This window comes from Mercenaria mercenaria, chromosome 18 (assembly GCF_021730395.1).
Source record: "Mercenaria mercenaria strain notata chromosome 18, MADL_Memer_1, whole genome shotgun sequence".
Taxonomy (NCBI): Eukaryota; Metazoa; Mollusca; class Bivalvia; order Venerida; family Veneridae; genus Mercenaria; species Mercenaria mercenaria.
The window spans coordinates 16,658,945-16,685,064 of NC_069378.1; the positions used below are offsets into that span (position 1 = coordinate 16,658,945).

A 26,120-nucleotide genomic window follows, 5' to 3' on the forward strand; every position below is an offset into this window, starting at 1 on the left:
CTAAAATGTGCACTTGGATGCAACCATAGCATTAGAGAGTACAAAGTATTTTTGTTCTTTTTTAATTTTCATACCAGTACAGATGTAAATGATTTGTATTGTCATCCAAACATCAGTTTTAACAAAAGCTGAAGTTACATTTTACTTTACTCCGACTTTGAGTGATTTCAGGATCTGAACTTACGTATCGCTGTTATTATCACAAACATCTCCAAGAAGGTCATGATCGGTGTCACGCTGCCAAACAGATAAAAGTTCATACAATGACTTTTTATAATTTTCAATTTTAAAGCTTGATAATTATTACAACCTTTGAAATGTTAACGAAATATGGTATAAAACATATAAGTTGTTCTAGAAAAAGCTATGATATTATATATTGTACTACTTTGATATTTGATATTTAATATTTCCTCTTTTGTGTATCTTCAAATCAAGTAAAGTTAAACGATTGAAAACGTTCGCAACTTTAGTGGAATCATTCTCTGCAAAAATGATGTAATCCAGCACGCTTTATAACTTTGGAATAATTAAGCAAAGTCAAACTGAGAATTGTACAATACAATATAAAGCGAGACCAGATGTTATTTTCACCTGATCTGGATTTTCTGTGCCAGGACAGTTATCACATATGTCACCGACCGAGTCTCCATCAAGATCAAGCTGGTCAGGATTTTGATCTTTAGGGCAGTTGTACTCTTCATTTAGCACTCCTAAGTTTATACAGATTGATTATGAAAGAGCATTATACCTGTTAAAAATCGTATGTTTAAGTAACGAAATATTTGTTAGACCTACCTTCAGCTAGTACCAGTTGTAATATTTACTCTAGTAGTGTTTATAGCTGACATTGAAATGTCATTCTAAGTACTACGTACAGAGCTAGTTTGAATTAAGTGCTTGAAGTGATAAATCTACAGCACGCAATGTATTTTGAATTACTGATTCGTTCCCATCTTATAGGCTGTAATGAGATTATCATCGTCCACTTAACAGTTTCAGCAAATATTATAATATCTTTTACAAGATTGTTTGAAAACAATTTTCATGCACCGTCGAAAACTTTAAGATTAGCAAGGCCAGTGAATTTATGACTATGCACGAAATAATTTCTTATGAAATTGATACATGCTTCACTCGCCTCCATTTACCTGTATTTCCTATGCTATTAAAGAACACTCTTTGAATATTATATTACATTTATTAAACCAGCGACGAAGCAAAACGGCTGGTCTAAATGATATAGAGATATTTGAGTGTTTCAGTGTTAGACTGTAATATCTGCAATATTTTGACGAATGACATAGCCAAGAGTGAAATTATAAGATATGGTGTTCATGAGTGAAAGATATTTTGACTTAAATGTAAAACGAACAAATTTTCTTCTTTTTTTTCATGTTTTGACTGTGTTTACCCATTTTATAGTTTCTTACCAGTGGAAAATTCACTAAGAAAATACCAGTTATATTTCACCCTAGTATTTCGATAATTCACTGTAAACATATGATAAAAAGTCTTTTATCAGTACTAACATACTATTTCATTTTATGAACGCATATTCAACAACACGAGACGATTCATAACCTATAAATTGACAAATTATACAATCATTATCTATATCTGGGTCGCAAGCATCTCCTAGACCATCTTTGTATGTATCTTCCTGGTTGGCGTTCGGTATATCAGGGCAGTTGTCGCAAGCATCACCAGTCTCATCCGGTTCGTCCTCCGTATTGGTCCGGGTTCACATGAAACGGACAGTTATCCTAAACATGATATTTAAGTATGAAGCCCTGTTTATGTTATACACAATGTAATCAAGTATCTTCTATTTGACAGAAGCACAGTAAGATTTTGCTAGGAAAACAATCAAATGTCAAAACTGTCTGCTAACTGTTGAAGTTGTTCTGTATGTTTGGTAAACACCGTTATTTAGCTGAATTACATAAAATACAGTCCTGACATACGAAAAGGAAAACATGCAACGACTGAATTAAAACCCGGTTGTCTGTCTACAAATTAAATATATAATAATTATGTTGACACGTACAATTTAGTCTGCCAATATATTGAGAAAATGTGACTTCTGATGGCATTTATTGTTAATGCTCGGATATTAATATAAAAGTGTTCCTTAGGATCGAACATGAAATTTAAAAGGGACTGTCGCTTTCTAAGGTTCCTTATTACAGTACAATGAGGTCAAAGGTTAAATAGGTGCATTTATAAATAAATTATGCCGCTGTCCATTCGTTTTATTTTCATATACCGTTTAAATTGGTTTAAATGTTGTGTCTCAACGCCCTTTAGTATTCTGTAAATAAAACTGATGAAAATATATAATATAATATATAATATTATATAGAATAATATATATCTGGGAAAGTGGCAAACGATGGTAAAGTGTGTATTACTTGACATGTTTGCTAATATTTATATGTGGATGAACTAGAGAAATATTTTTGGAACTATCGTATCCAAGGGTTATTTCAATGTAATTTCAAGGTCACAGTCATGTCAAGGTCAAAACTAACTTTAAAATTGACTTCTGTGTTATTAAAGGTAGCAAAATTGTGCGTATGTTAATAATATACACAACAACTTTTCGAACTACACACTAGTTTTTATTCCCTTCATCGCCAAATTTTGACAGATTTGAATAAAATGATTAACACAATGTTAAATGATTATTTTATTATAATATAGCATAAAAACGATCATAGCCTGATGTAAATTAATTTAACTGTAAGGGTAACAATAATTAAAAGTCACATAATTAGTAAATTCCAAAACACAGTAGTACACTTTGATCCTATTAATTCAATAAAATTCAAATTATTATTTTCTGAATGTTCAACTCTGTTTAGTTGTAATGGAACATCCATCTATATTTTCAATATGAACATGTTAATTTTTTCATCAGGTTTGTGACGTCATTAATGACACTACATTAATGACAACATTGATTAATCCCGCAGATAGCATTACTTACCGCATACAGACCAGCACTAAGTTGCATTCATTCTGTGACATTTATTTGGGAGATGTGGGGGGTACCTCATTTGAACGAATGTACGCACAATTGATATCGCCTATTAACTGAACTGGCCATTAAACAATGTGTCCAATTTTCATTCAAAAAATTGTTGAGCAAATGATTATAAAATGACACTGCAAATGCATTTCTTATAATGCGTAAAAAACTTCCTGCAGGATTAGAAGAGCATGAAGAAGAGATTTGAAATTCAAAACCATAGGTTTATAATAAACAAATAATGCCGATTGAATATGTCAGGCTAAGACGTATAGCTTGCGAAGTGTTATAGGGTTTATTCATTTTTTATATAAGGGTAAGAAGTTATTTCTATATAAGGGTAGCTCGTCTAAGCATTCCGCACTGAATCTTATTGTCAGTAAATTTATTTTTACACGTTTAAGACTACAGTAGCGTAAGTTCACATTTGTTTATTTTATAATATCAGTAGATTCCGTTGTGATACATTGGTAAGTTTGCTCTACTCGGTTCTATAACCAACCAATCTCTCGGAAATCTAAAGGTGATGTAATGGGAAAACAAACATACTTTACTCCTATATTCACAGTCATAAAGCTCATACTAATGGCACTCGATATACTAATGATCAAATTCACTGACATTTATCAAGCCTTTTTGAAGTTATGACATCTATAGAACTAACATAAACAAATAGTTACAAAATTGTAGATATTGAAAATAGAGAAAAGTGGAAACTTCACAGGTCGCCCAACACGACAAAAACGAAAATGTAGCAGGCTCGGTTTGATTGAGCCTGTTCATGGACGGTAGTGGAAATGCATGCTACCATCCACGCCCTCTAGCCCCGGGTTGAGCAGAACTAAACATTTACACATGCTAAAAGTACAAAAAGCAATTTAAAGACATCCGCAGATGTATTCAAACGGCGGTGAACATGGAACCTTCAATGATACACGTGTTGAGGCGTGTAATTCCATGAAGAGCGGCGTTTGGTCCCCAGATAAAATAATGGGTTGCTCCAAACGAGAAAACAATGGGCAGAACTAAACAAACTGGACTTTAGGAAGGGGATATGAGGTTATGGAGCCTGCGTATCACAGGAACTGTCAGAAGACAAAATTAAAAAGCAGACACCATATCCAAGGAGTGGTTATACAATATCCAAGGCTATGAAAGCGGGAGTATTGGAACCGCCCGGGCCGAAATGGTCATGTTGAGAAACTAAACAGTACCAATAACACGACATAAAAGTCGTGCTGAACGATCTGAGAAGATCGAAATATAACAGCCCTGATTGAATGTACGGGGAGACTTTTTACGGCCGCCACACGGCACAAACAACGCTGCTGTGATAATAAAATAGAGAAAAGTGGAAACTTCATAGGTCGCCCAACACGACAAAAACGAATATGTTGCAGGCTCGGCTCGGTTTGATTGAGCCTGTTCATGGACGGTAGTGGAAATGCATGCTACCGTCCACGCCCTCTAGCCCCGGGTTGAGCAGAACTCAACATTAACACATGCTAAAAGTACAAAAAGCAATTTAGAGACATCCGCAGATGTATTCAAACGGCGGTGAACATGGAACCTTCAATGATACACGTGTTGAGGCGTGTAATTCCATGAAGAGCGGCGTTTGGTCCCCAGATAAAATAATGGGTTTGCCCCAAACGAGAAAACAATGGGCAGAACTAAACAAACTGGACTTTAGGAAGGGGATCTGAGGTTATGGAGCCTGCGTATCACAGGAACTGTCAAAAGACAAAATTAAAAAGCAGACACCATATCCAAGGGGTGGTTATACAATACCCAAGGCTATGAAAGCGGGAGTATTGGAACCACCCGGGCCGATATGGTCATGTTGAGAAACTAAACAGTACCAATAACACGACATAAAAGTCGTGCTGAACGACCTGAGAAGATCGAAATATAACAGCCCTGATTGAATGTACGGGGAAACATTTTACGGCCGCCACACGGCACAAACAACGCTGCTGTGATAATAAAATAGAGAACACTTGAGGAGCGGTTACCAGTTCTTATAATAGCCCGATGTTAATGTGCAAAGATTTTTTTTACCTGATTCACAAATATGAAAAGTACCATTTTCATGCTAATGGAATGAAAAGAAAAAATATATAAAAAATTAAACACACACAAAAACGTAACATTTGCGGTTATCTAATATTTATATTTACACTTTGATACAGAGGTAGTATTTCTAAACGCCCAAACATTCATGAAATTGCTACAGCACAAGCGTAAACCACCGGAATAGAGTTTTGATTGACAGCATAGATCAATTTAGATAATGCTTGAGAGAATTTGCACATCTCACAAACAGACTTGATCAAACCGAGTTTTCTATTTTTACGTCCTTGAGTTCTATGCTTTCGGAGGAATCTTTAGATCTGTCAAGAGTTAGTACAGACAAAATATGATCAATAGAGCCCGACGGGACAAGCAAAGTGTGTTCGACCTATCAGTACTACAAGCCAACGTGAAGTACACATATAGACCTGACAATGAGTTCGAGCCAAAAGTAGTAATAGGATAATCCGAATTCGAGCAAAGGAAGTTGACTGTACTAGTCTTTATAAAATACGCGCCATAGATTTCTTTCTACCTGTACTGTTCATACAGGCAAACATACAGGTAACCAACCAGCCTTTATGGAAATTGTTAGCCTGAAAACGGAAGTTTTAGATACATGAGTAAGATAACTTCCATTAATGAACAAAATATCAGAACGTACGAAAAGTTAAGCTTATTCTATAAAAATAACCTTAGTCGTTTTGAATTCTGCCATTCTCAAATGCAATAAATCTATTTGAAGTAATTTATTTTACTTCTCAGATTCATAATTATCACCTAAAAATTACAAGTTTGTATTAGAATGTAGCAAATATGGCGAAAATCTGAAGTTTATAAAATGCACTTATTGACATTTGACCTTGTGCTGTGACCTTACTATGACACTTAGACGGCAACAGCCCCAGTGAAAAGTTTGCAATTTTTATAAAGTGTTAATAATGAATATGGCTGTCGGGCATTAACAAAAAATGCCATCAAAGGCAATTTCTATGCCACTTTTTTGGATGTATTGGCTACGGTGACTTTTTATTGAATCCTAAATCGCGATGTACGATGATACGATGACGAAAACGCGGTGGTGCGATGGCACGATGATGAAACAACGATGGTACGATGGTGAAAATGCGATGGCACGATGATGAAATCGCGATGATGCGATGGTACGATGGTGAAATGTCGGTGTAATATCGCGTTTTCATCATCGTACCATCGCATTATCACCATCGTACCATCGCGTTTTCATCATCGTACCATCGCGTTTTCACCATCGTACCATCGCGTTATTACCATCGTACCATCGCCTTCCGGTGGTCATGCGCAGTGGTACAGTATATGTGTCAGTAATACAGGTTTGATAAATCTCATTTTCACATTGCACTATGTACCTTCTACATCCTAACAAAAATAACTATAACACCCAGCTTTTTATTTACTTTCATGCATACATAAAATACAAAGGACGTGGCCTTGAAGATTTTACTCAGTTTTTATGAGCTGAGCACTGAACATTTTGAAAAATATTTTGCAAAACAGCAGAATCTAAATGGTCAGTTTCTTCTCGCAAAATACATTGAGATATATTCATCTATTTTTGACAAAATTCAAGTGCACGGAACTACGCATTTCTAACCGGAAGGCGGTGGTACGATGGTGAGAACGCGATGGTACGATGGTGATAACGCGATGGCACGGTGGTGAAAACGCGATGGTACGATGGTGAAAACGGGATGGTACGATGGTGATAACGCGATGGCACGATCGTGAAAACGCGATGGTACGATGATGAAAACGCGATGGCACGATGGTACGATGATGAAAACGCGATGGCATGATGGTGCGATGGTGAAAACGCGATGGTACGATGATGAAAACGCGATATTACATAGACATTTCACCATCGTACCATCGCACCATCGCGATTTCATCATCGTGCCATCGCGTTTTCACCATCGTACCATCGTTGTTTCATCATCGTGCCATCGCGTTTTCGTCATCGTACCATCGTGCATCGCGGTTTAGGATTCAATAAAATGTCACGATTGTCCAAACTGAACACCGTAATTGGCAGACTAATTATTTCGTATAATGTTATAAAATCAGTTTTTACATGCATCAGCCAATGCTGCAATATGAGGTCGTAGCTATATCGTCAATGATTGTACACACATTGAAGTTACGAGTAATCCTGGAAACTTCTTCTAAATGGTATTCCTCTACTGTGTATGTTAATATAAATGTGGCTGAAGTCGAATCGTGAAGAAAAAATAATATCAATGACATGTATTGAAACATTCATTGAATTACTTGCCGGTTAATAGTCACAAAACATAGGATCCTCAATTCTTCAGTCCTCAAGCAATAGTTTTTGACTACTGACCGGGAAACGTTACAGTTGATTTCTTTGCTTACTGCTGTATACCAATAGCTACCTGAATGTTTAGGTTATTGCATGTTGTACTGTATGTCTAGCTACGCCCGTTTTAATTATGTTGGCTACTGTGCATACTATCCTATACTCACATGATGCACTGAGTTTTCTTATACCCCTGTACATGACTACCATACAAATGAAGCTATGCCCCTGAATGTTGACTAATGTGTATGCTGCTCTACACATGTAGCTACGCCCCTTTGCATGCTGCAATGTACGAATAGCTATGTCCCTAAATGTTAAAGACTCTGCTTGCCATTCGTAACTCCTAGCTTCGCCTCTAAACGTTGAGTACGTTGAATGCTGGGCTGTGTCCATACGTACGCCTCTAAATGTTGACTATAGTGAATGCTGCACTGTATTCTTATGTAAGCCACCATTGTGCTTGTTGCTGTTTACTAGTAGCTAAGCCCCTGAATGTTGACTACTATGCATGCTGCACTTCTTTGCATGCAGCAATGTACATCTAGCCACGTCCCTGATTGCTGATAGTGTGCTTGTTGCTCTTTACTCGTAGCTACGCCCATAAATGTTGATTACTGTGCATGCAGCTACGCCCCTAAATATTGACAACTGTGCATGCTGCGCTGCACGTATAGCTACGCCTACAAATGCTGACTACTGTGCATGCAGCTACGCCCCTAAATGTTTACAACTGTGCATGCTGCGCTGCACGTATAGCTACGCCCCTAAATGTTGATTAATGTGCATGCTGCGATGTACGTATAGCTACGCTCCTTAATGTTGATTACTGTGCATGCAACTCCGTCACAAAATGTTTACAACTGTGCATGCTGCGATGTACGTCTATCTACGTCCCTGAGTGTTAACTACTGTTCATGCTGCGATGCATGTCTAGCTACGCCCCTAAATTTTGACTACTGTGCACGCATATACGCCCCTAAATGCTTACAACTGTGCATGCTGCGATGTACGTCTAGCTACTCCCATAAATGATGACTACTGTGCATGCGTCTACGCTCTAAATGTTGACAATTGCATATGCTGCGCTGCTCGTCTAGCTACGCCCCTAATATTATGTTGACTACTGTGCATGCAGCTACGCCCTTAAATGTTGACAACTGTTCATCGGCTGCGCTGCACGTCTAGCTAAGCCCCTTAATGTTGACTACTGTGTACGCATCTACGCCCCTATATGTTTGCAACTGTGCATCCAGCGATGTACGTATAGCTACGCCCCTAAATGTTGACTACTGTGTACGCATCTACGCCCCTTAATGTTTACAACTGTGCATGCTGCGATGTACGTCTAGCTACGCCCCTAAATGTTGACTACTCTGCATGCTGCGATGTACGTCTAGCTACGTCCCTAAATGTTGACTACTCTGCATGCTGCAATGTACGTCTAGCTATGCCTCTAAATGTTGACTATTGTGCATGCTGCGATGTACGTCTAGCTATGCTCCTAAATGTTGACTACTGTGCATGCTGCGATGTACGTCTAGCTACGCCCCTAAATGTTGACTACTGTGCATGCTGCAATGTACGTCTAGCTACGCCCCTAAATGTTGACTACTGTGCATGCTGCAATGTACGTCTAGCTACGCCCCTAAATGTTGACTACTGTACATGCTGCAATGTACATCTAGCTACGCCTCTAAATGTTGACTATTGTGCATGCTGCGATGTTCGTCTAGCTATGCTCCTAAATGGTGACTACTGTGCATGCTGCGATGTACGTCTAGCTATGCCTCTAAATGTTGACTACTGTGCATGCTGCGATGTACGTCTAGATACGCCCCTAAATGTTGACTACTGTGCATGCTGCGATGTACGTCTAGCTACGCCCCTTAATGTTGACTATTGTGCATGCTGCGATGTACGCCTAGCTATGCCTCTAAATGTTGACTACTGTGCACGCATCTATGCCCCTAAATGTTAACAACATCAGCATGCTGCTTTGACGTCTAGCTACGCCCTTAAATGTCGACAACTGTGCATGCACGTCTATGCTGAAAATACAGTGCATACTGATCTACACTTCTAGCTGTGTCCCTGAGTGTAGACTACTGTTACTCGTAGCTACGTTCCTAAATGATGACTACTGGGCTTCGCTGTATCACTAGCTACGCCCCATAATGAGGTTAAACGCGTTTAGGGCAAGCCTATCAAGCACTTACCCTTTTTTCAACAAGTTAGACAAGACAATGTAAATTAAATCACTCTGTAATGCCGTAAATATGTGATGGAATGTTATAAATACTATAGGTATTATGGCACTGTGGCATTACTAATTATGTCCAAATAAATAAAACACTGTTCCAGATTATCTGCTTTATTTTTCTTCAGTGGAAAACCACACACTTTAAAGTTAACAAAAGTTTTCACATGGATATCCGTAGAATATAGCAATTAGTAAAAAGCTTTAAATATTAAAATTTCATAATGTTCTAATGGAAAACCACAATACCACAATGTTTCTCCTTGGAAATCCAAATCTATTCTCCTAGAAATCTGCTGTCTTGAAAATATATTTTCTCTCAACATATAATAACTGACCAATTAAAATGACCCTTATTGTGACTGTAATTAAAAGTATAAACCAATCAAATTCAAGAAAGCGCACATGGTAATAAAATTACTAGTATTTAAAATATTAAGAAGTTTTGACAGCAGTCAACACCTTATCAATCAGGGAATCTTAACATTTAAATTATCAAGTCAAGTCAAGTCAAGTCAATACTTTTATTCAGAGTCACAGTTTACATGGTGTAAATACATGTGAACAAATAAATACACATAACTGATAAAGTTCATACGGGAGTGGTAATTTCTGAAGGGGAAGTGATCAAATCAAGAAGACACTTTAAATAGAAAAAATTGATACTATACGATGAAAAATATCAATAACATAATGTCAGATTTAAATAACAAGTAGAAATAAGAGACAAAAGCAAAAATAGAAGTTGAAAAATAAACAACAAAAAACAAACATTGCTTTCAAATTATATGGCACGTTATTTTGTTGTGTAATATAGAAGTAGCTAGGTTGCATATACTCTGTTTTGATTGGACAGTTCGCAGGGCGCGCGAAGATAAACGGAATCCACGTGTACAGTTTATGAAATGGAGCTACAATCGAGAGTTTATCTTAAATTGTAATAACAAAATAAGTCCGAAAGTACATTTCCTTATGCTGATATCAAAATGGTTTTAAGATTTCGGAATGCGTGGACTTACACGAAGGTACTTTAATTCTTTCTTGACTGAAATACAAACGAACAAGAATTCGTAATGCATGGACTTACACTGGTTTGTTCAAATCTTATTAAATCATTTGGTACATAGTAAACACTGTTTAAGAAGGTGTGTATACAGATAGGAAATTACTTAAATTCTCGCAATACATGTTTAACAAATAAGCATAAATTATGAATAATGTTCATTTTTGCACGTCATCAGTTCTTTGTATTCAGATATTTGGTCTATGGAAAACTATGAGGATATATTTATTCCTAAGACCTGTAAAGAAAGGACAAATTAAGAGTAATGCATTTCATCCTCAATATCGTAAGTGGGCACGTGGGCACTTTCTCTCCTCATGTGCAACGTGAGATTGTCGCAAGCGCCCGTTTCAACCGAAGTCGATGGTTTCCTGTTCTGAAATGCAGGAGACTTAGTCGAGCAGCAAGGCAACGACAACAAATAGCTTTCCATCTGAAGTTATCTTTAAATAGGCTATAGCCTGTACCTTTTGATGATCCATTAGGGAAGTTGACCACTGCTGGTTAAATTGGTCTGTTAGAACCCTTTTAACCAAAATATCGATACCTTTACAATTAATGTCGCCTGATTAAGCCAGTAAAGGAATAGCCAGTATTGTCTAGAATGCTCTTAATACAAGATGACCATTTAAAAGCGTGTACAGACTGTATCATGTTCTGATAACAAAATATAAACAATTTTAGAATGCTTGGATAAGATTATTTATTCCAAAAACTTTATCATTCAGCTTTAATGATAATTTCAATTGGTATCGTCAAATTCTGCATACAGCATATACATAGGGTACTGCTCCTACATTTTCCTATTTTACGTAAAAAAGTACAATGACATTTTCTATCATGTCTAGATTACTATAGCCCCACACTTCGCATCCGTAAGTTAGTATTGGTAAGATGGTGTGATCAAACAGCTTAACTGAAGATCCACGGAAGATCTAGATTATTTATTCTTGAAAAAAGTGCAAACATTGCCTTATTGCTTGTGAAACAATATTCTTTTGCATTGTAAGAAACTACCCGATGATGCGAACAGCACTCCTAGATATTTATATGTTTTTACGACATCAACCACTTGTTCACCTAACAGAAATTATAATTCTGTGGCTTATATTCCGAAAACAATAATTTTGGACTTTGTAAAATTTATATGAGCTTCCAAGCGCGCAATACGAAGCAAAATCATTTAGCTGTTTTGGAAATCTTTTTCGTTATCGCTAATAACAATATAATCATCTGTAAAGTAAAACCAGTAGTTGTAGAAATACGACTGCGTTGTCAATTTCAGCATTTAAATTTATTCCTGCATTTTTCGTGGATAAAAAGTCTTCTAAATCATTAAATACAATGAAAACATAACTGGAGACAAATTCTCGCCCTGTCGAACCCCGCAATGACTTTCAAATAGATCAAGTTCTGTCCATTTGCCGAGACACAAGACTTAATATTTGGTACATGTTGGTTATAACATTGAATATTTTACCACGTATCCCACTTTTAAAATTTTACTCCATAAACCTATCTCCAAACTAGATCAAAGGCGAAGAAAAATCAATAAACAACAAAATAACTTTTTCTTACTGATCTTAACTTTTCTATTAAAAAATTTAGTGTAAATATATGGTCTATCGTAGAGTAATCAGCTCTAAAACCAGCCTATTTTCATGTAACAAAGTGTTATCATTCAAAAATATTTAATTCTGTCATCTAGTATCGAAGTAAAAAATTTACCTAAACAGCTTAAAATAGTTAGGGCCTATAGTTACTGGGTGATAGTGGTACCTTTGTTTTGAATATAGTTGAATAGAACCGATTAGCCATATATCGGGTAAGATACTGTGTCAAGGATTTTGTAAATAACAAACAGTAAATGGGAAGCATCAATTCGGTCGTACTTTTTAAGTATTCGTTCGATATTTTGTCAAAGGGCGACGTCGCTTTATTTCTCTACATTTTGAAATCATTTTCTGATTTCGTCCGCTGTAATTGTCTATTTAGCGAATCTAAATATGTATGTTTGGAACAAACGATCATCATAAGGTTCATTAAAATTTTCGTGCCGGGTTTCATTTACCGTTTTATAATAGTCAAAAAAGACTCGATGTAAGCATTGTTTCTGTTTTCTTTTTTAATACTGTAAGAAACGCCAGTAATCGGCGTCTATGTGAGCTCATGTCGCGTAACTTTTCTCCATGACTATGATATGCTTACTCAGGTAGTATTGAATGTTTGTTATACCTCGGCTGTCGCACTTAGTCTGTGTTTATTTAACATCGACCTATTTAACTGATAATCTTTTCTCGCCCTGTTATATTTATTCCTTGCGCGTTTGCAGTGCGGCCCAAACCATGGTTTGTTAGATTTATTTTAAACTAAAATATTTCGCATTGGAAAAAGTGCAATCCGCTGAGGTTAGAAAAAGACGAGTATATTTTCGGTAGCTTGATTAAATAAGTAATTAGAATTTTCAGTATTATCATTCCGTAACATTGTGTCTATTTCATCTAAAAGTGACGTATTTAAATTATTAAAAAAATCGTTTTGTTTTCTGTTATCCCATTTCGGAGGGCGAATTGAATTCGGTGTGTCACAAGCTGTTTTCTCTTTTGCTGCGTTAGCCTGAGTACAGTTCATACTCAAACAAATCTCTAAAAGACAGTGACCATCTGAGAATATTGGATCTGTTTCTAAAACCTTAAAGTCCTCAATCATGGGCAGAACCGGAAGTGACGAAATAGAATAATCAATAACCGATAGATTACGGAATGTAAATGCCCCATCGCGATCAGAGCCTATCCTTCCGTTATGAATGAATAAATTGTTATATCTGCATATGTCTAACAACTTATGTCCAAGCCTATCAACTTTGGTACACATGGATGACCTATCAAGTCGGATATTAAAATCGCTTAGTAATCGATATTGGTTAAAAACATTTTCATCTAAATCAAAATGGTTAATTAAAAAATCATCAAACTCTGCATAGTCAGGTAGCGAGCCCGTATGCCCATTTGTGTCACCTAATAATAAGACGTTCTGAAATTCTATACATTTGCTTGCAATATCATTTTCAAACAGAAAATATTCATCCTCATTTAAAAAACGCGACTGCTCAGGCGGTACATACATAGCCCCTATTACAAAATGTAACTGATCTGTTTTAATCTTGAGCCAGTAAATGTAGTCACTGTCACTTGACAGTATTTCAATATTATCTAAAAGAGAATTTTTAACGAAAAACCCTATTCCGCCAGATTTCCTTATCACATTTTTTGTCCTTGGTTTTGAAAAAAAAGTATAATTAGGAATGTCAATAATATCATACATATCTAGTTTTGTCTCTACCATGCATAAAATAGAATACTGAGAGATCATATCAAGGAATTCTGGAATGTTAAGCCTGGCCTTAAGGCCGCACACATTCAGCGAGCCTATCTTAAGTTTTTCATTACCTGCTGGGCTACAGTTATTTGATACAGAATTTACCATGGATAAATTACAAGTTAAAACGTTTTCATGACTGAGTGTGGCACTTTCAAAGTTAGTGGAAGTATTTTCACAAGCTTCATTTGACTTACGATTTTCACAGTTGCTGATGAATGCATTTTCACAGTTTTTGTTTAAATCCAAATTGACAAATAATTCCTCATTTCCAGTTTTGACTGTTTTAGATCCAAGAGTTAAAGAATTAATTCCACTTTTATATTTTTCAGAAAGATGAACACAAAACAGTTGGTTGGAGGAACACAGCAAGTTTACACATTTGTCACAGAAGTAGGTCACGTTCCCCACGTGATCCTAGGCTTTGTTGTCAATGTTTGAATCTTCATTGTCAGAGGGTTCCGGAGGTACAGATTGCTAGATGGGTGGGTGGACTCCAAGTAAATAGCCGGGAGCAGTGTTAATTTCTACTGGAACCTGAGAAGGTTCCCCTAAGGTTACCGGTTCGTCATCTGAAGATTCAGAAGAATCGGACATCTGAATATTAGTGTTTTCTGGCTGACGGGAGGGTGGCGCACTCTGCTCATCCCTGGTTAATGGAGAAGAGATTCGAGTTGAACGTTGATAACTCTCCTCCACCCGGGCCCTGACATTGGAATTACGCGAACCACGTAGAATGGCGTGCCAGCCGGGAAATAAGTCGCGTTTCACAGTCCCATTTACAAGTATAGCAGCCGGGAACACGAATCTGGCGTTGCGGAAACCATGTTGATCTCTGGCTCTTTTGAACTCAGGCCAAAGTTCCTTGCGCGCGTCCCTTATCTCCAGCGGATAGTCATGAGAAATTCCAAATTTGGAGCCTTTCAAGACTCTGACGTTAGACATGATAGTTTCAATATCGCGCAAATCACAGAATGTTACAAGAATAGCTCTGCTACGTGGGCTACCATTACCAAACCCGCGTGCAACTTTCCTTTTTCCAATACGATAGGCGTCGGCGATGGCAACACTGTCAAGACCAAATTTGTCCTTCAGGAATTCAGAGACCATATCACGACATCTCTCATCGATATTCGACTCGGGGAAACCGTTAAATATGAGATTGCTCCTTAAGAGCCTGGTTTCTAAGTCCAACGACTTGTATTCTAATAGCCTAATACGGGCCTCACTGACTTCATTCACTGCGTGTTGTGCATACGAAAAATTGTTCAACATTTCAAGTTTTTGATTACACTGGCCAAAGTCAAGCATCATTTCAAACATAGCAGACATTTTATTGTCCATATCCATATCGGCAAATTGTGATTTGGAAGGAAAACGATGTGTTGAAGATGGCGACTGACCTGCCGACGTGGCACCTGTAGAGTGTCGTTTCCGTTTCTTTTCTCTAACGACGGACGTAAACCCTTCATCTAAAGCAGCACATCTACCTTAATAGTCAGATGCCATATTTCCAGAACTTTGAATGACAAATATATGTCCAAAAACGTTCTAAAACACTTAAAATTGTAAATATTTCTGACGCGTGTGAAAACGTGTCAACCATTACCACGTCCCGTCATCAAGTCAGTCACAATGACCTTATCACAAATACAATTATAAGCCTTTTTATCACATTCTGGTTATCAAAGATTAAAGTGCATAAATGTGTCAAAGTTGAGACAACAATAAAGTATTGACAAGTGTCATAAAACATACAGAATTTTCGTTATTTAAAATTTTAGCAACATAAACTTATTGAATAATTTATCCTTATTGTAGTTTCTATGTTAAAAGATATACATTTTTGTGCTATCTGATTTATTAACAATTTTTCTGATTTTTCTCTGCACAACACCTCTCCGCTGAGGAAAGCTTTACCATCAGTGACAAAATACCAGATAATCAAATTAAACATAAAATTAGGATCAATCTGTGGTATAATTACACCAATGTACTCAACAACTTATCTGAAGTCAGAGCACCAAAGTCTTAACTTTTAAGGGTACGACTAAGCAAGCTGCTAGACAAAGTTCCACTCATTCCGTCCGTTTTTGTAGAATTTAAGAGAAAAGCATCGAGGAGTCTTACACTTTATTAGTCATCGCACCATCAAATAGGAAAGCCACCACATGCACTGTGCTGGCCGTGTTTCGCATTGTATCCTCTTTTGATTACTTTTTAACACATTTTACATTTTTTTTATTAAAAAAAAGAGCTATGTTTAATTTTTTCGAATTTTATAAACTACATCTCCATAGTATACAAGGGATTGAAAAACCAAGTTTTAAAAGTGTTTTAAAGTTAGTATTGTATTAATAAGTTCGGACCATCTTAAGTAAAATTTAGTGAAAGCCTTCCGACGTTTATGATATTAGTAACTCTTTGTAATATTTTTTGGTGATTTGAAACATCCTCTCATTTTGAGCAAGCTCTTGCAAAACGAATAAGCTGCGAAATATGGACAACCGTATGATGTCGCTCGCGTGACATGTCCATCAAGGTTGTGAAATATTGAGGAAAGATTTATCAAAGTTTATGACCTTATAACCGAGTTTTGGTGTGAATACATGTCATATATATATACACACGTGTCAAGATAAAACGCAGGATATTCGTGTTTTTGAATATTCTTTGGGACAATGTCAAATACGTTAAGACCAACCAGAATGTAAGTAAGCACTGTAATTATAAATTATATAAAAAAATAAATTCTTTATCTCCAATCTTATTCTCCAGTTTAATGTTGTTTATGATTTTGTTAAATCTATTAACACTGATTATTCACACAATCCATTTACATTGTTCTATTGACATAAGATACTCAGTTTAATTAATTTATCTGATATTTTTGACAGAGTCTGAAATGGACACTTTTGTAACATGGATAAGACTATTTCTGCTGACATTTGTCTGGCTCCCTGTAGAGGTGGTGAAACTGCTTCTAGCGAGATATGTATCGAAACGTTTGGATAGAGCTTACACAAAAGCTAACGGCGTTATAATGAACGCGATTGGATGGGACGAGAAAGATTATGAAAGAACGACATATTGTCTTGGATATGTTAAACAATGGTACCGTTCAAGAATGTTAGACTTATTGAAAGAAGCTCAGTATGGGCAAATGGCGCCAAATTCTCAAGTTATCTCCCTTGATGACCGGAAGACGCACAATATACTCAACTTCCAAAAGGAGGGGAGACCACTTATTTTAAACTTTGGCAGCTGTACTTGACCTCCGTTTGTCGCGAAACTTTCCAAGTTTACACAACTTGTCGATGAGTTTAGCGACAAAGCAGACTTTCTTATAATATATATAGAAGAAGCACATGCATCGGACGGTTGGAAATTTAGAAATAATTATGATATAGATATTCACCGGAGTATAGAAGACCGTCTTTCTGCTGCAAGAAAACTTGAAAAACTAGACCCACATTGCCGTGTTGTTGTTGATAAGATGGATGATAACGCAAATAAAGCTTATGGTGGATTATATGAGAGGTTATATATAGTTCTAAACGGGGTCATAGTGTACGAAGGTGGAAGAGGACCAATGTGGTATAAGGTCGAAGAAATTGAAGACTGGCTAAATAAATACGCCAACTCGTAAGTCACACAATTCGAAGATCATTTTCTCTTTCCGTTTACCTACAAGCAGTACATTTTAAGAGAAAAGACATGTTTGGTAGTACTCCAATGTCAAGAACTTTGGCATAAAGCAACATGTTTTTCTTTGCATAAATTGTTAACAGTGTGCGCGTCTACACTATACACAATAAAAAGTGACATGTGCATGATTATATTATACAAAGACATATTGGGAGACAGGGATGTGGTATACAGCATTTTATGACTAGATCGGCTCAAATTTAGAGGCGGATTTATGAAATACGTTTGTAACTACATTTCGGTTTCCTTATAGGTACAATTATATTTTCGTTTCACATTCGAAATTACTGTTTTTCAATTTTTGTATCATAATTCATCATTTTAAAGTATGTTTCTGTTTTTAAAACAAGTATTTACCTGATTTTTGTCTTATTATAAATGAAAGTTATGTAACTGGCCTCATACTTGACAGCCATATTATTTTTATATTATCCGTTGTGTTTAAAACCTCGCTTTTTTAGGCGTAGATTCCACCTTGAAAAGAATTCATCACTTGGCTTATGGTAGGTTTATGCGTCTATCCAAAGATCAGGCCGTGCCACGAAAAATACCCGGAGTGAAAGATGGGGCCTTCCTCCGCCACCAAAAGCTAGGCAGTCGCGAAATATAACATGTAATTATGTCGATGTGACGTTAAACCAAACTAAACATGAATAAACAAACAACTAATTTAATGCCGATCACATCCTATATGTTCAAGTAAAAAATGACAGCAGCGTCTTTTCTGATTTGACTTCATCGTTTATTGAAAATTTATCAGTCATTCTGTAGCAATAAGAAAGTTCGTACGACCTTTTAAACTTTTAAAATTCACTTGATTAGTTTAGAATTTTCGTGAATAGAGATCTTGAAATAGTATTTTCCATTATACATTTCTATCATTTCTGAAACAAAATTATTTTAAGTTTAAGCTATGTATGCTGTTGTTCGTTATGAAAAGGCAAAATGAGCCGCGCCATGAGAAAACCAACATAGTGCGTTTGCGACCAGCATAGATCCAGACCAGCCTGCGCATCCGCGCAGTCTGGTCAGGATCCATGCTGCTCGCTTTCAAGGCCTATTGCAATTAGGGAAACTATTAGCGAACAGCATGGATCCTGACCAGACTGTGCGGATGCGCTCGCTGGCCTGGATCCATCCTGGTCGCAACCCCACTGTGTTGGTTTTCTCATGGCGCGGCTCAAATATTTTTATTATTTTTTTATGATATGGTATAAAGAAAATGCAAGTCGGACTGAGGTTTTTTTTTGTGTAGTATTTTACACAGAAAGTCATTTATCGGGATAACCTAAAATTATTATCATATTGCGTTCTACATATAAAATTGTTAAATTATGAAATCTCTTGCAGGCAGGGGATAGTTATTTTGAAAATAACACAAAACGCACTGAGATAAGCCCTAAAAAACTTTGTTTCCGGTAGGGTAGGTAGTTTGGATTTTTTTTATTAAGTGAGACTTTTTCTGAAATTATTTTTATTTAAAAAAAAATGAATACAAATAAGGGGATTATGCCTTTAGAGCATCATGACGGTTGATTTCTAACATCACTGACCATGTTTAAAGCATAAAAAGTGCAGTTTTGCAACTTTTTTTGTTTAACAGTTGAAAAAAATAATCTCCAATGCCATAAAAACATTTAGGGTCGGGCCAAAAATTTAGGGAAGGTCGGGATACCGGAAACAAACAATTTTTACGCCTAAGAGTAAAAAAAAAAATAATAATAATAAAATACAATTTAAAGAAGTGTCACCGGAAATTAGAATGTATTGATCGCATTACATTCAGTCGTATGGCATTTTTTGCCGATAAAAGCGAGTTGAAATTCCATTTCATACCGTATGCAAGTCTATTACTCAAATGCTCGGGGAATTCATACATGTACAATTTTTAAAAAAAAATACCAGAATAAGATATAAACCGCCAGATTGTTGTTAAATTTTAAATGAACAATTACAGCATGTTACACAACTGAATATTTTAAGATGTCCCCTCACACTGGCGCCAGATCAGAAAGAAAATGCCTCTGTACATATTATACCCTACCCCTAGGTATTCTATAAGAACCATGGTCGTGAACGGGAAAATATACTAACCCGTTTCAATCGCGCATTTCATACCTAAAACACGCAGTGGGGTAAATGTGTACTATGGATATCAAACAAGTGGTAATTTATCTTCCATTGTGCACCGGTCACATTTTTCAATACATCTTATCTTATAAAAACAACGCGTAGTTTATAGTAATTTCAACATTACACAAAAAACTTGCTTGAACTTCCCTGGTGAAGTTCCGTTCTAGATTACAAAACCATTCTGATTGGCTGTTGTAAAAATGTATGTCAATCGTCATTTTACTACACGTGTTCGCTAAAATGTGAAAATGCAGCAAAATGTGCAAAATGAATAAAATATACAGAACAGACGCAGACCAATGTACGATTTCAAATTAAAGATCATATACAAGATGAATTTCATTCATCATTTCGAGTTTTAGTGTAAAATTTTGATTTTTTTAAAATCTGTTTTTGTTTGTTTACGTTTCGCCAAACATGTGCGCACTGCCGTGACCTCTAGACCGGATGTTCATTAGGGAAGTTCAAGCAAGTTTTTTCTGTAACGTTGACGAAAGCATAAAATATGTTGATAATCTCAGCAATATGGAATATTGAGACAATGTGACTGGTGCACGATGGAAGATAAATTATCGCTTGTTCAATATACTAGGTACCCATTCACCGAACTGCGCGTTTAAGTTGAGAAATGTACGATTGAAACGGGTTAGTGCACTTTCCCGTTCATGACCATGGTTCTTATAGAATACCTAGGGGTAGGGTATAACATGTACAGAGGCATTTTCTTTCTGATCTGGCGCCAGTGTCCCCTCATACAGGTGATTACGATCAGTATAGACTAAAAGTACCTACCGTATCATTTAAATGAATTCATCCGCCATGTAGACAGATTTCAAATATGTGATGAAAGAGAAATTATCGTTTCATCTAACTTTATTTGATGTAACTGAAGAGGAGAAGTGCAGTGTAAATATATATAATACATTTTAAATCTTTCAAAAGGGTTTCCAAAGTACTTTATATTGTTCAAAATTATATACATTCGAAAAATCTTTATTTCTTATTACAGAAATTTTTAATTCCATTTTATTTTGCTATCATACATTTCAATAACTTTAATTCTTCCTGTATTCTATCATAAAGGGAAGTAATAAATGTCAAATCTAAAACTAGTTCAACGTTGTTATTATACTTCGCTTATGTACATAATATAGACACTGTAACTAAACAATTAAAACTGGATATTTTAGCATTTAGACTCCAAATATATACTGCTTGGTGCATCAGATAACACAATATTAAAATGTTGCGTGTTATTTTTTTAAAAGAGATTTTAGTTCCCATTACATTTTTGGAAGGTAGGGCTAGAAGACAGACAACTCCTGAATGACTATCTCATCGAATTTGCTGATATGAAAATAAACTTGGGTGTTTTCCCGGGATACTCTCATCATGGAATGTAAACAAATCCAGAAACTACTTTATAGTACAAGGACATCAAATATCTTTTTTTATTCTCCCCCATGACGGGTACACATGATAAGTCGTACTTGTTTGTAATAAACCAACATGTAAAGCAATTAATTAACTCATCAAAGAAATGAAGACTTTTAACTTCACAATATTTATTACCTCCCTTCATTATATCTATCATATACTTCATAATGGAATTACCTCCCTTTATTTCATTTAAGCTTTCTTAGATTGCTACTAAATCTATCAATACGTTTACCTTTATTTTCAGACAAATAAATATATAATCTTTTAATTCAAAGTAAGATGAAAAGCATATATTATATTAAAGAATATTAAAAGTGAATTTATCACACATGAATGCAAGATATACACAAAAAATAATGTTGAGCCTTGTTGCCACTGGCAATGTTCAAAAATATTAAAGCTATGATAGCATAACAGTAAGATAAAACCTTTTTCAAGTTAATAATTCCCATATTAGCTTATGACTGCAAAAATTTAAAGTATGTTGTTATTCTCATTTCATTCAAACATATCTAAAAAAGTAAATACTACAAAGACTGTATATCAAATTTTTGAAATGTTGATATAATAAAATTGCACCAGTATAAATTTTCTCACTGAAACTTGTTAATTTTTTTTATTCTTTAATTTGATTATGTAGTGTACTTATTTCAAATGATAAGATATTTTGAAATGTATGTTTCTTTATTCCCCTGGATGGAAATATATGAAACATGTAAACAAAACAAACATTTATACCTACCAAATTGTAAAATACTAATTTAAAAGTTTTGTTGATGTTAGTAATTTTATGTTGAGACATCAAAACAACATAAAATATAACTGAAAAATTTTGGAACATCATTATGTTTAGTACGAACGAAGAACATGCCATGCCATTATGAGTGACCTTCATTTGCCGTGTGAAAATATAGTGAACCAAAGCTTTCAAATGCAACTATTTCATAGCACAAAAACAGCTCAGTTTGCAAGATCTCAACTAAAAGTGTGTGTGTCCGGGTTTAACGTCTTTTTCTACAATTTTTCAGTCATATAAACGACGGTCAATTAAAATAGCTGTATAAAAAGTAAAACTAAAATTCGGAAATTATCAAATAAACAAAGCAGATAATTTTCCAAATTTTTGGTTACATTTATAAATCCTTTTCAATTACTTTATTAAAAATTCATGAATGGCAAAAGTTAGTTCAAAGTTTCAATTAATGCATATGGGAATTGTCTTACTGAATAGAACTAAACTTATTACAAAACCTGTTTTTAAATCTGACCACTGCGTTTATTAAAACGAAAATTACTTCAATATAAAGATAACAAGTGTCACTGGAATGTCAGGTATTGAACGTTTTTGAAAGTGAAGTGAAGAATCATAATCATAAAAGAAGGAGTATGCATAAAACAATGTTTAAGAAAGCATGGATGAGGGTACGTGTGTGTGTTTGGGGAATACTAACCTATATTTAAATTATTTAGACACGCTTTACAAAAAAATAAGAATAATCTAAAGTTGTTTACTTACCTGCTTGAACGTGAGTATTATTCAATTTCGTAACAGTACAATTTTAAAGATATTTGAAAAATTTCATTTTTCTAGGCAGATCGAACTTTTTGCCATGGCAGAACGATATGAGCCGCGCCACGAGAAAGTCAACATAGTGGCTTTGCGACCAGCATGGATCCAGACCAGCTTGCGCATCCGCGCAGTCCGGTCAGAATCCACGCTGTTCGCTTTCAATGCCCACTGCAGTTATAGAAACCATTAGCGAACAGATTGGATCCTGACCAGACTGCGCGGATGCTGGTCTGGATCCATGCTGGTCGCAAAGCCACTTATTGGTTTTCTCAAGGCGCGGCTCATATATCAAATTGGTATCATTTTTTTTTTACTTTTAACTGATACGTATGCCATGGTCGTACCTTGGCAAAATATGACCATGGCGGTAATTTTATCAAGTATTGAAATTCGACGTATGGACTTCAGGAAGGATTTTTTACTCGATTTCTCTATAGCAGAGAGGAAGTTCATATTAATTAAATCTTAGTGTGTGACATGACACCCCACACAGTCACATTATACTGACACCGGGCTGACCAGTACTAGAACTATCCTTTTAACGCTGAGCACCAAGAGGGGAAGCTACAAGTAACATGTTTTCAAGTCTCTGGTATGAGGCAGCCAGGGAGCGATTCCTATACCTTCAGCACCCAAAGCGGGCTCTCTAATACATGGCCACAGAGGCGGTCCTGAAATTCTTAATTTTTGTCAGTTGGAACGAGCATACAGATTTGCTCAAGCTGTTGAAATAGAGGACATTTCCAGTTCAAATCCAACGGAATTTTGGAAAAACAAAAAACAAAAAAACAAAACTTGGCCCCAATAAATATAAATCTATAAATCTATACCGATAGAAATTGTGGACAATGGGGATATTATTAGAAATGAGAAAAACGTGTTTGAGCGATGGAAAATGGATTTCAGTCATTTGTATAGCAGTGGGAAATGACAGTATTTTCGACGAAGTACATTATGACCCGGTAAAGCTTCATAAACAGTTATTGGAAATAAACATGCAGGATCCATTATATGTGACCAATGAGCAAATGAACCGAAATATTGGTTAACAGACATTGTTATGCACGCAAGGTCAGGCTCTGCTTGTGATCACGATAACATACCATATGAAGTACTTAAATTCCCCATGATTACAGAAATACTACAACAATTATTCCAGTTAATATCCGATACCATCTTAATACCGTCGCCCTGGAGAAAAGCAATAATCTGCCCCGTACTAAATGACCAGAACTCTGACTGTCAGGATACGAGTTATATGACCCAGGGAAGTACCTACGCCTTTAGTATCTTGAACAATGAAATGGGTCCTATCGCTAAGGTGACTATGTCTTAGACTAGCTGACAAACTATGTAGAATGTCCTTTGTTAAAACATATAGTGAGACAGATATCTCGAATGTAAAATTTTCCTCTGGCTACCTTGCCTAAAGGAGGTCCGCAGGTCCGGTGCTCGGAGGAATAATCAGCAAAATACACAACTTGAAAGATTTCCGATTCATATCATACGAAAACCTGTATTATGTTGTTTTTTTTTTGTTTTTTTTTTTTTAAGTCTTAATCATTCATTCCGTCAGTAGCGTTTAACTACAACGTACATGAATTTCATCAACATGTTGATACTGTATTCTAATATGGCTAACAATGAAATGACGGCGCTAGGAACATTACACGTTATTTCTAATTCAAAGGTATGTTACACTTTACTTTTCAGTTGGATAGACAGCAGTCGGAATATTGGCGGGTAGGCGCTATGTCTGCGCGATATAAAAATATGGCTTACATTAGGCCTAGTGTTATGTGTGTAAGATATGATTAAAATCCCCTCAGTCAGTACCTAACCATTCATATGTGTTAAACACATCAAAAACAACAAGTGTCAAGTAAAAGACGAGTATCAACAGTGACGGATAGTCGGTTTGATATCTGATCGATATCGGACCTAAAACCAGTTAGCAAAACTATAATGGTCAGATATCATTTTACGATATCTATCCTATTAAAAGAGATATTGGTCCAATGATGGTTAGATATTGACTGGTTTAGATAACACTTTTATAAAGTGCTGAAACGTTTTCAAAACGGTACAGAAGTTATTTGAGGTACTACATCTTCCGCTAGGTTTACAGACCTTCATTTTGGAAATCTGTTTAGAAATGTTGGATTATTTTTTGAAAAATATATTACGTACCAGTTAATTAAACAATAATTTGTTTCTAAATGCTTAAAAAAGGATTAATTTCAGTAAAACGGTCAGAAGTATTCATAAATGCAATTACAAATACTTATGGCGGCTTATGGTAATATATCAGGCCTAAGACCACAGTTATTTTTACTATATGTTCTATATAGGCACTGGACACTATTGCAATTTTGCATGCATACCATTCCCCCCCCCCCCCCCCCCCCCCCCCCCTACAAATACCTGAACTCGACATAATTATTCAAGAGAAAACAACCCCCCCCCCCACCCCCCCCTACAAATACTGAACTCGACATAATTATTCAAGAGAAAAAAAGCTACAATAACATGGGGTTGACCGGCTCTTTTTTCCACCATTTTGAACCAAATCACAAGCGTATGAAGAATACTCTCTAGATGGCCGCAAACAGGCAAAACAGGCCCTATCAAAAAGTCATGTGATGCATATTCTGACATTCTCATTCTGTCAGATTGTACATGTACCTACTATTTCATATCTCCTCTATTAAATTATGCCATTTATTGTAGGTCTTTCACTAGTCTGGCTACCGACTAGATAATCTTTTTTTTTTAGAAAAAATAATTCTTTTATATATTTTGACTTCATCAGTCTTGGCTCTGATTATCTATATGTTTTGAGAATAAAAGGGACATAATGATACAAAATTTGTATTGCCTCAGGAGTTATCTCCGGTGAACCAAACATACGGTCTGAACACAGACTAGTCTTTCACTCAAAAGTTCACCAATATTCACCATCAAACAGAGGAACTATTTTCCGCGTAACCACTTCCTTATTGTCAACCAAGGGCAAATAACTGTGGTCTTGTGCCTATTTAGACCTATTTTTCTCTTTAAACAAAACAATATTTTACCGATACAGATGTATAACAAATTGAATCT

The 26,120-nt window shown here is 35.9% G+C and overlaps 1 protein-coding gene across 1 annotated transcript; it reads left to right on the top strand.

Moving 5' to 3' along the window:
- Positions 1–16,663: 16,663 nt before the first annotated feature.
- On the top strand, positions 16,664–18,802 carry LOC123537981 (type I iodothyronine deiodinase-like). Its single transcript, XM_045321938.2, has 2 exons — positions 16,664–16,673; positions 17,062–18,802. Exons 1-2 carry the CDS (start codon positions 16,664–16,666, stop codon positions 17,811–17,813), a joined length of 762 nt encoding a protein of 253 aa, XP_045177873.2. The 3' UTR covers positions 17,814–18,802.
- Positions 18,803–26,120: the final 7,318 nt, after the last annotated feature.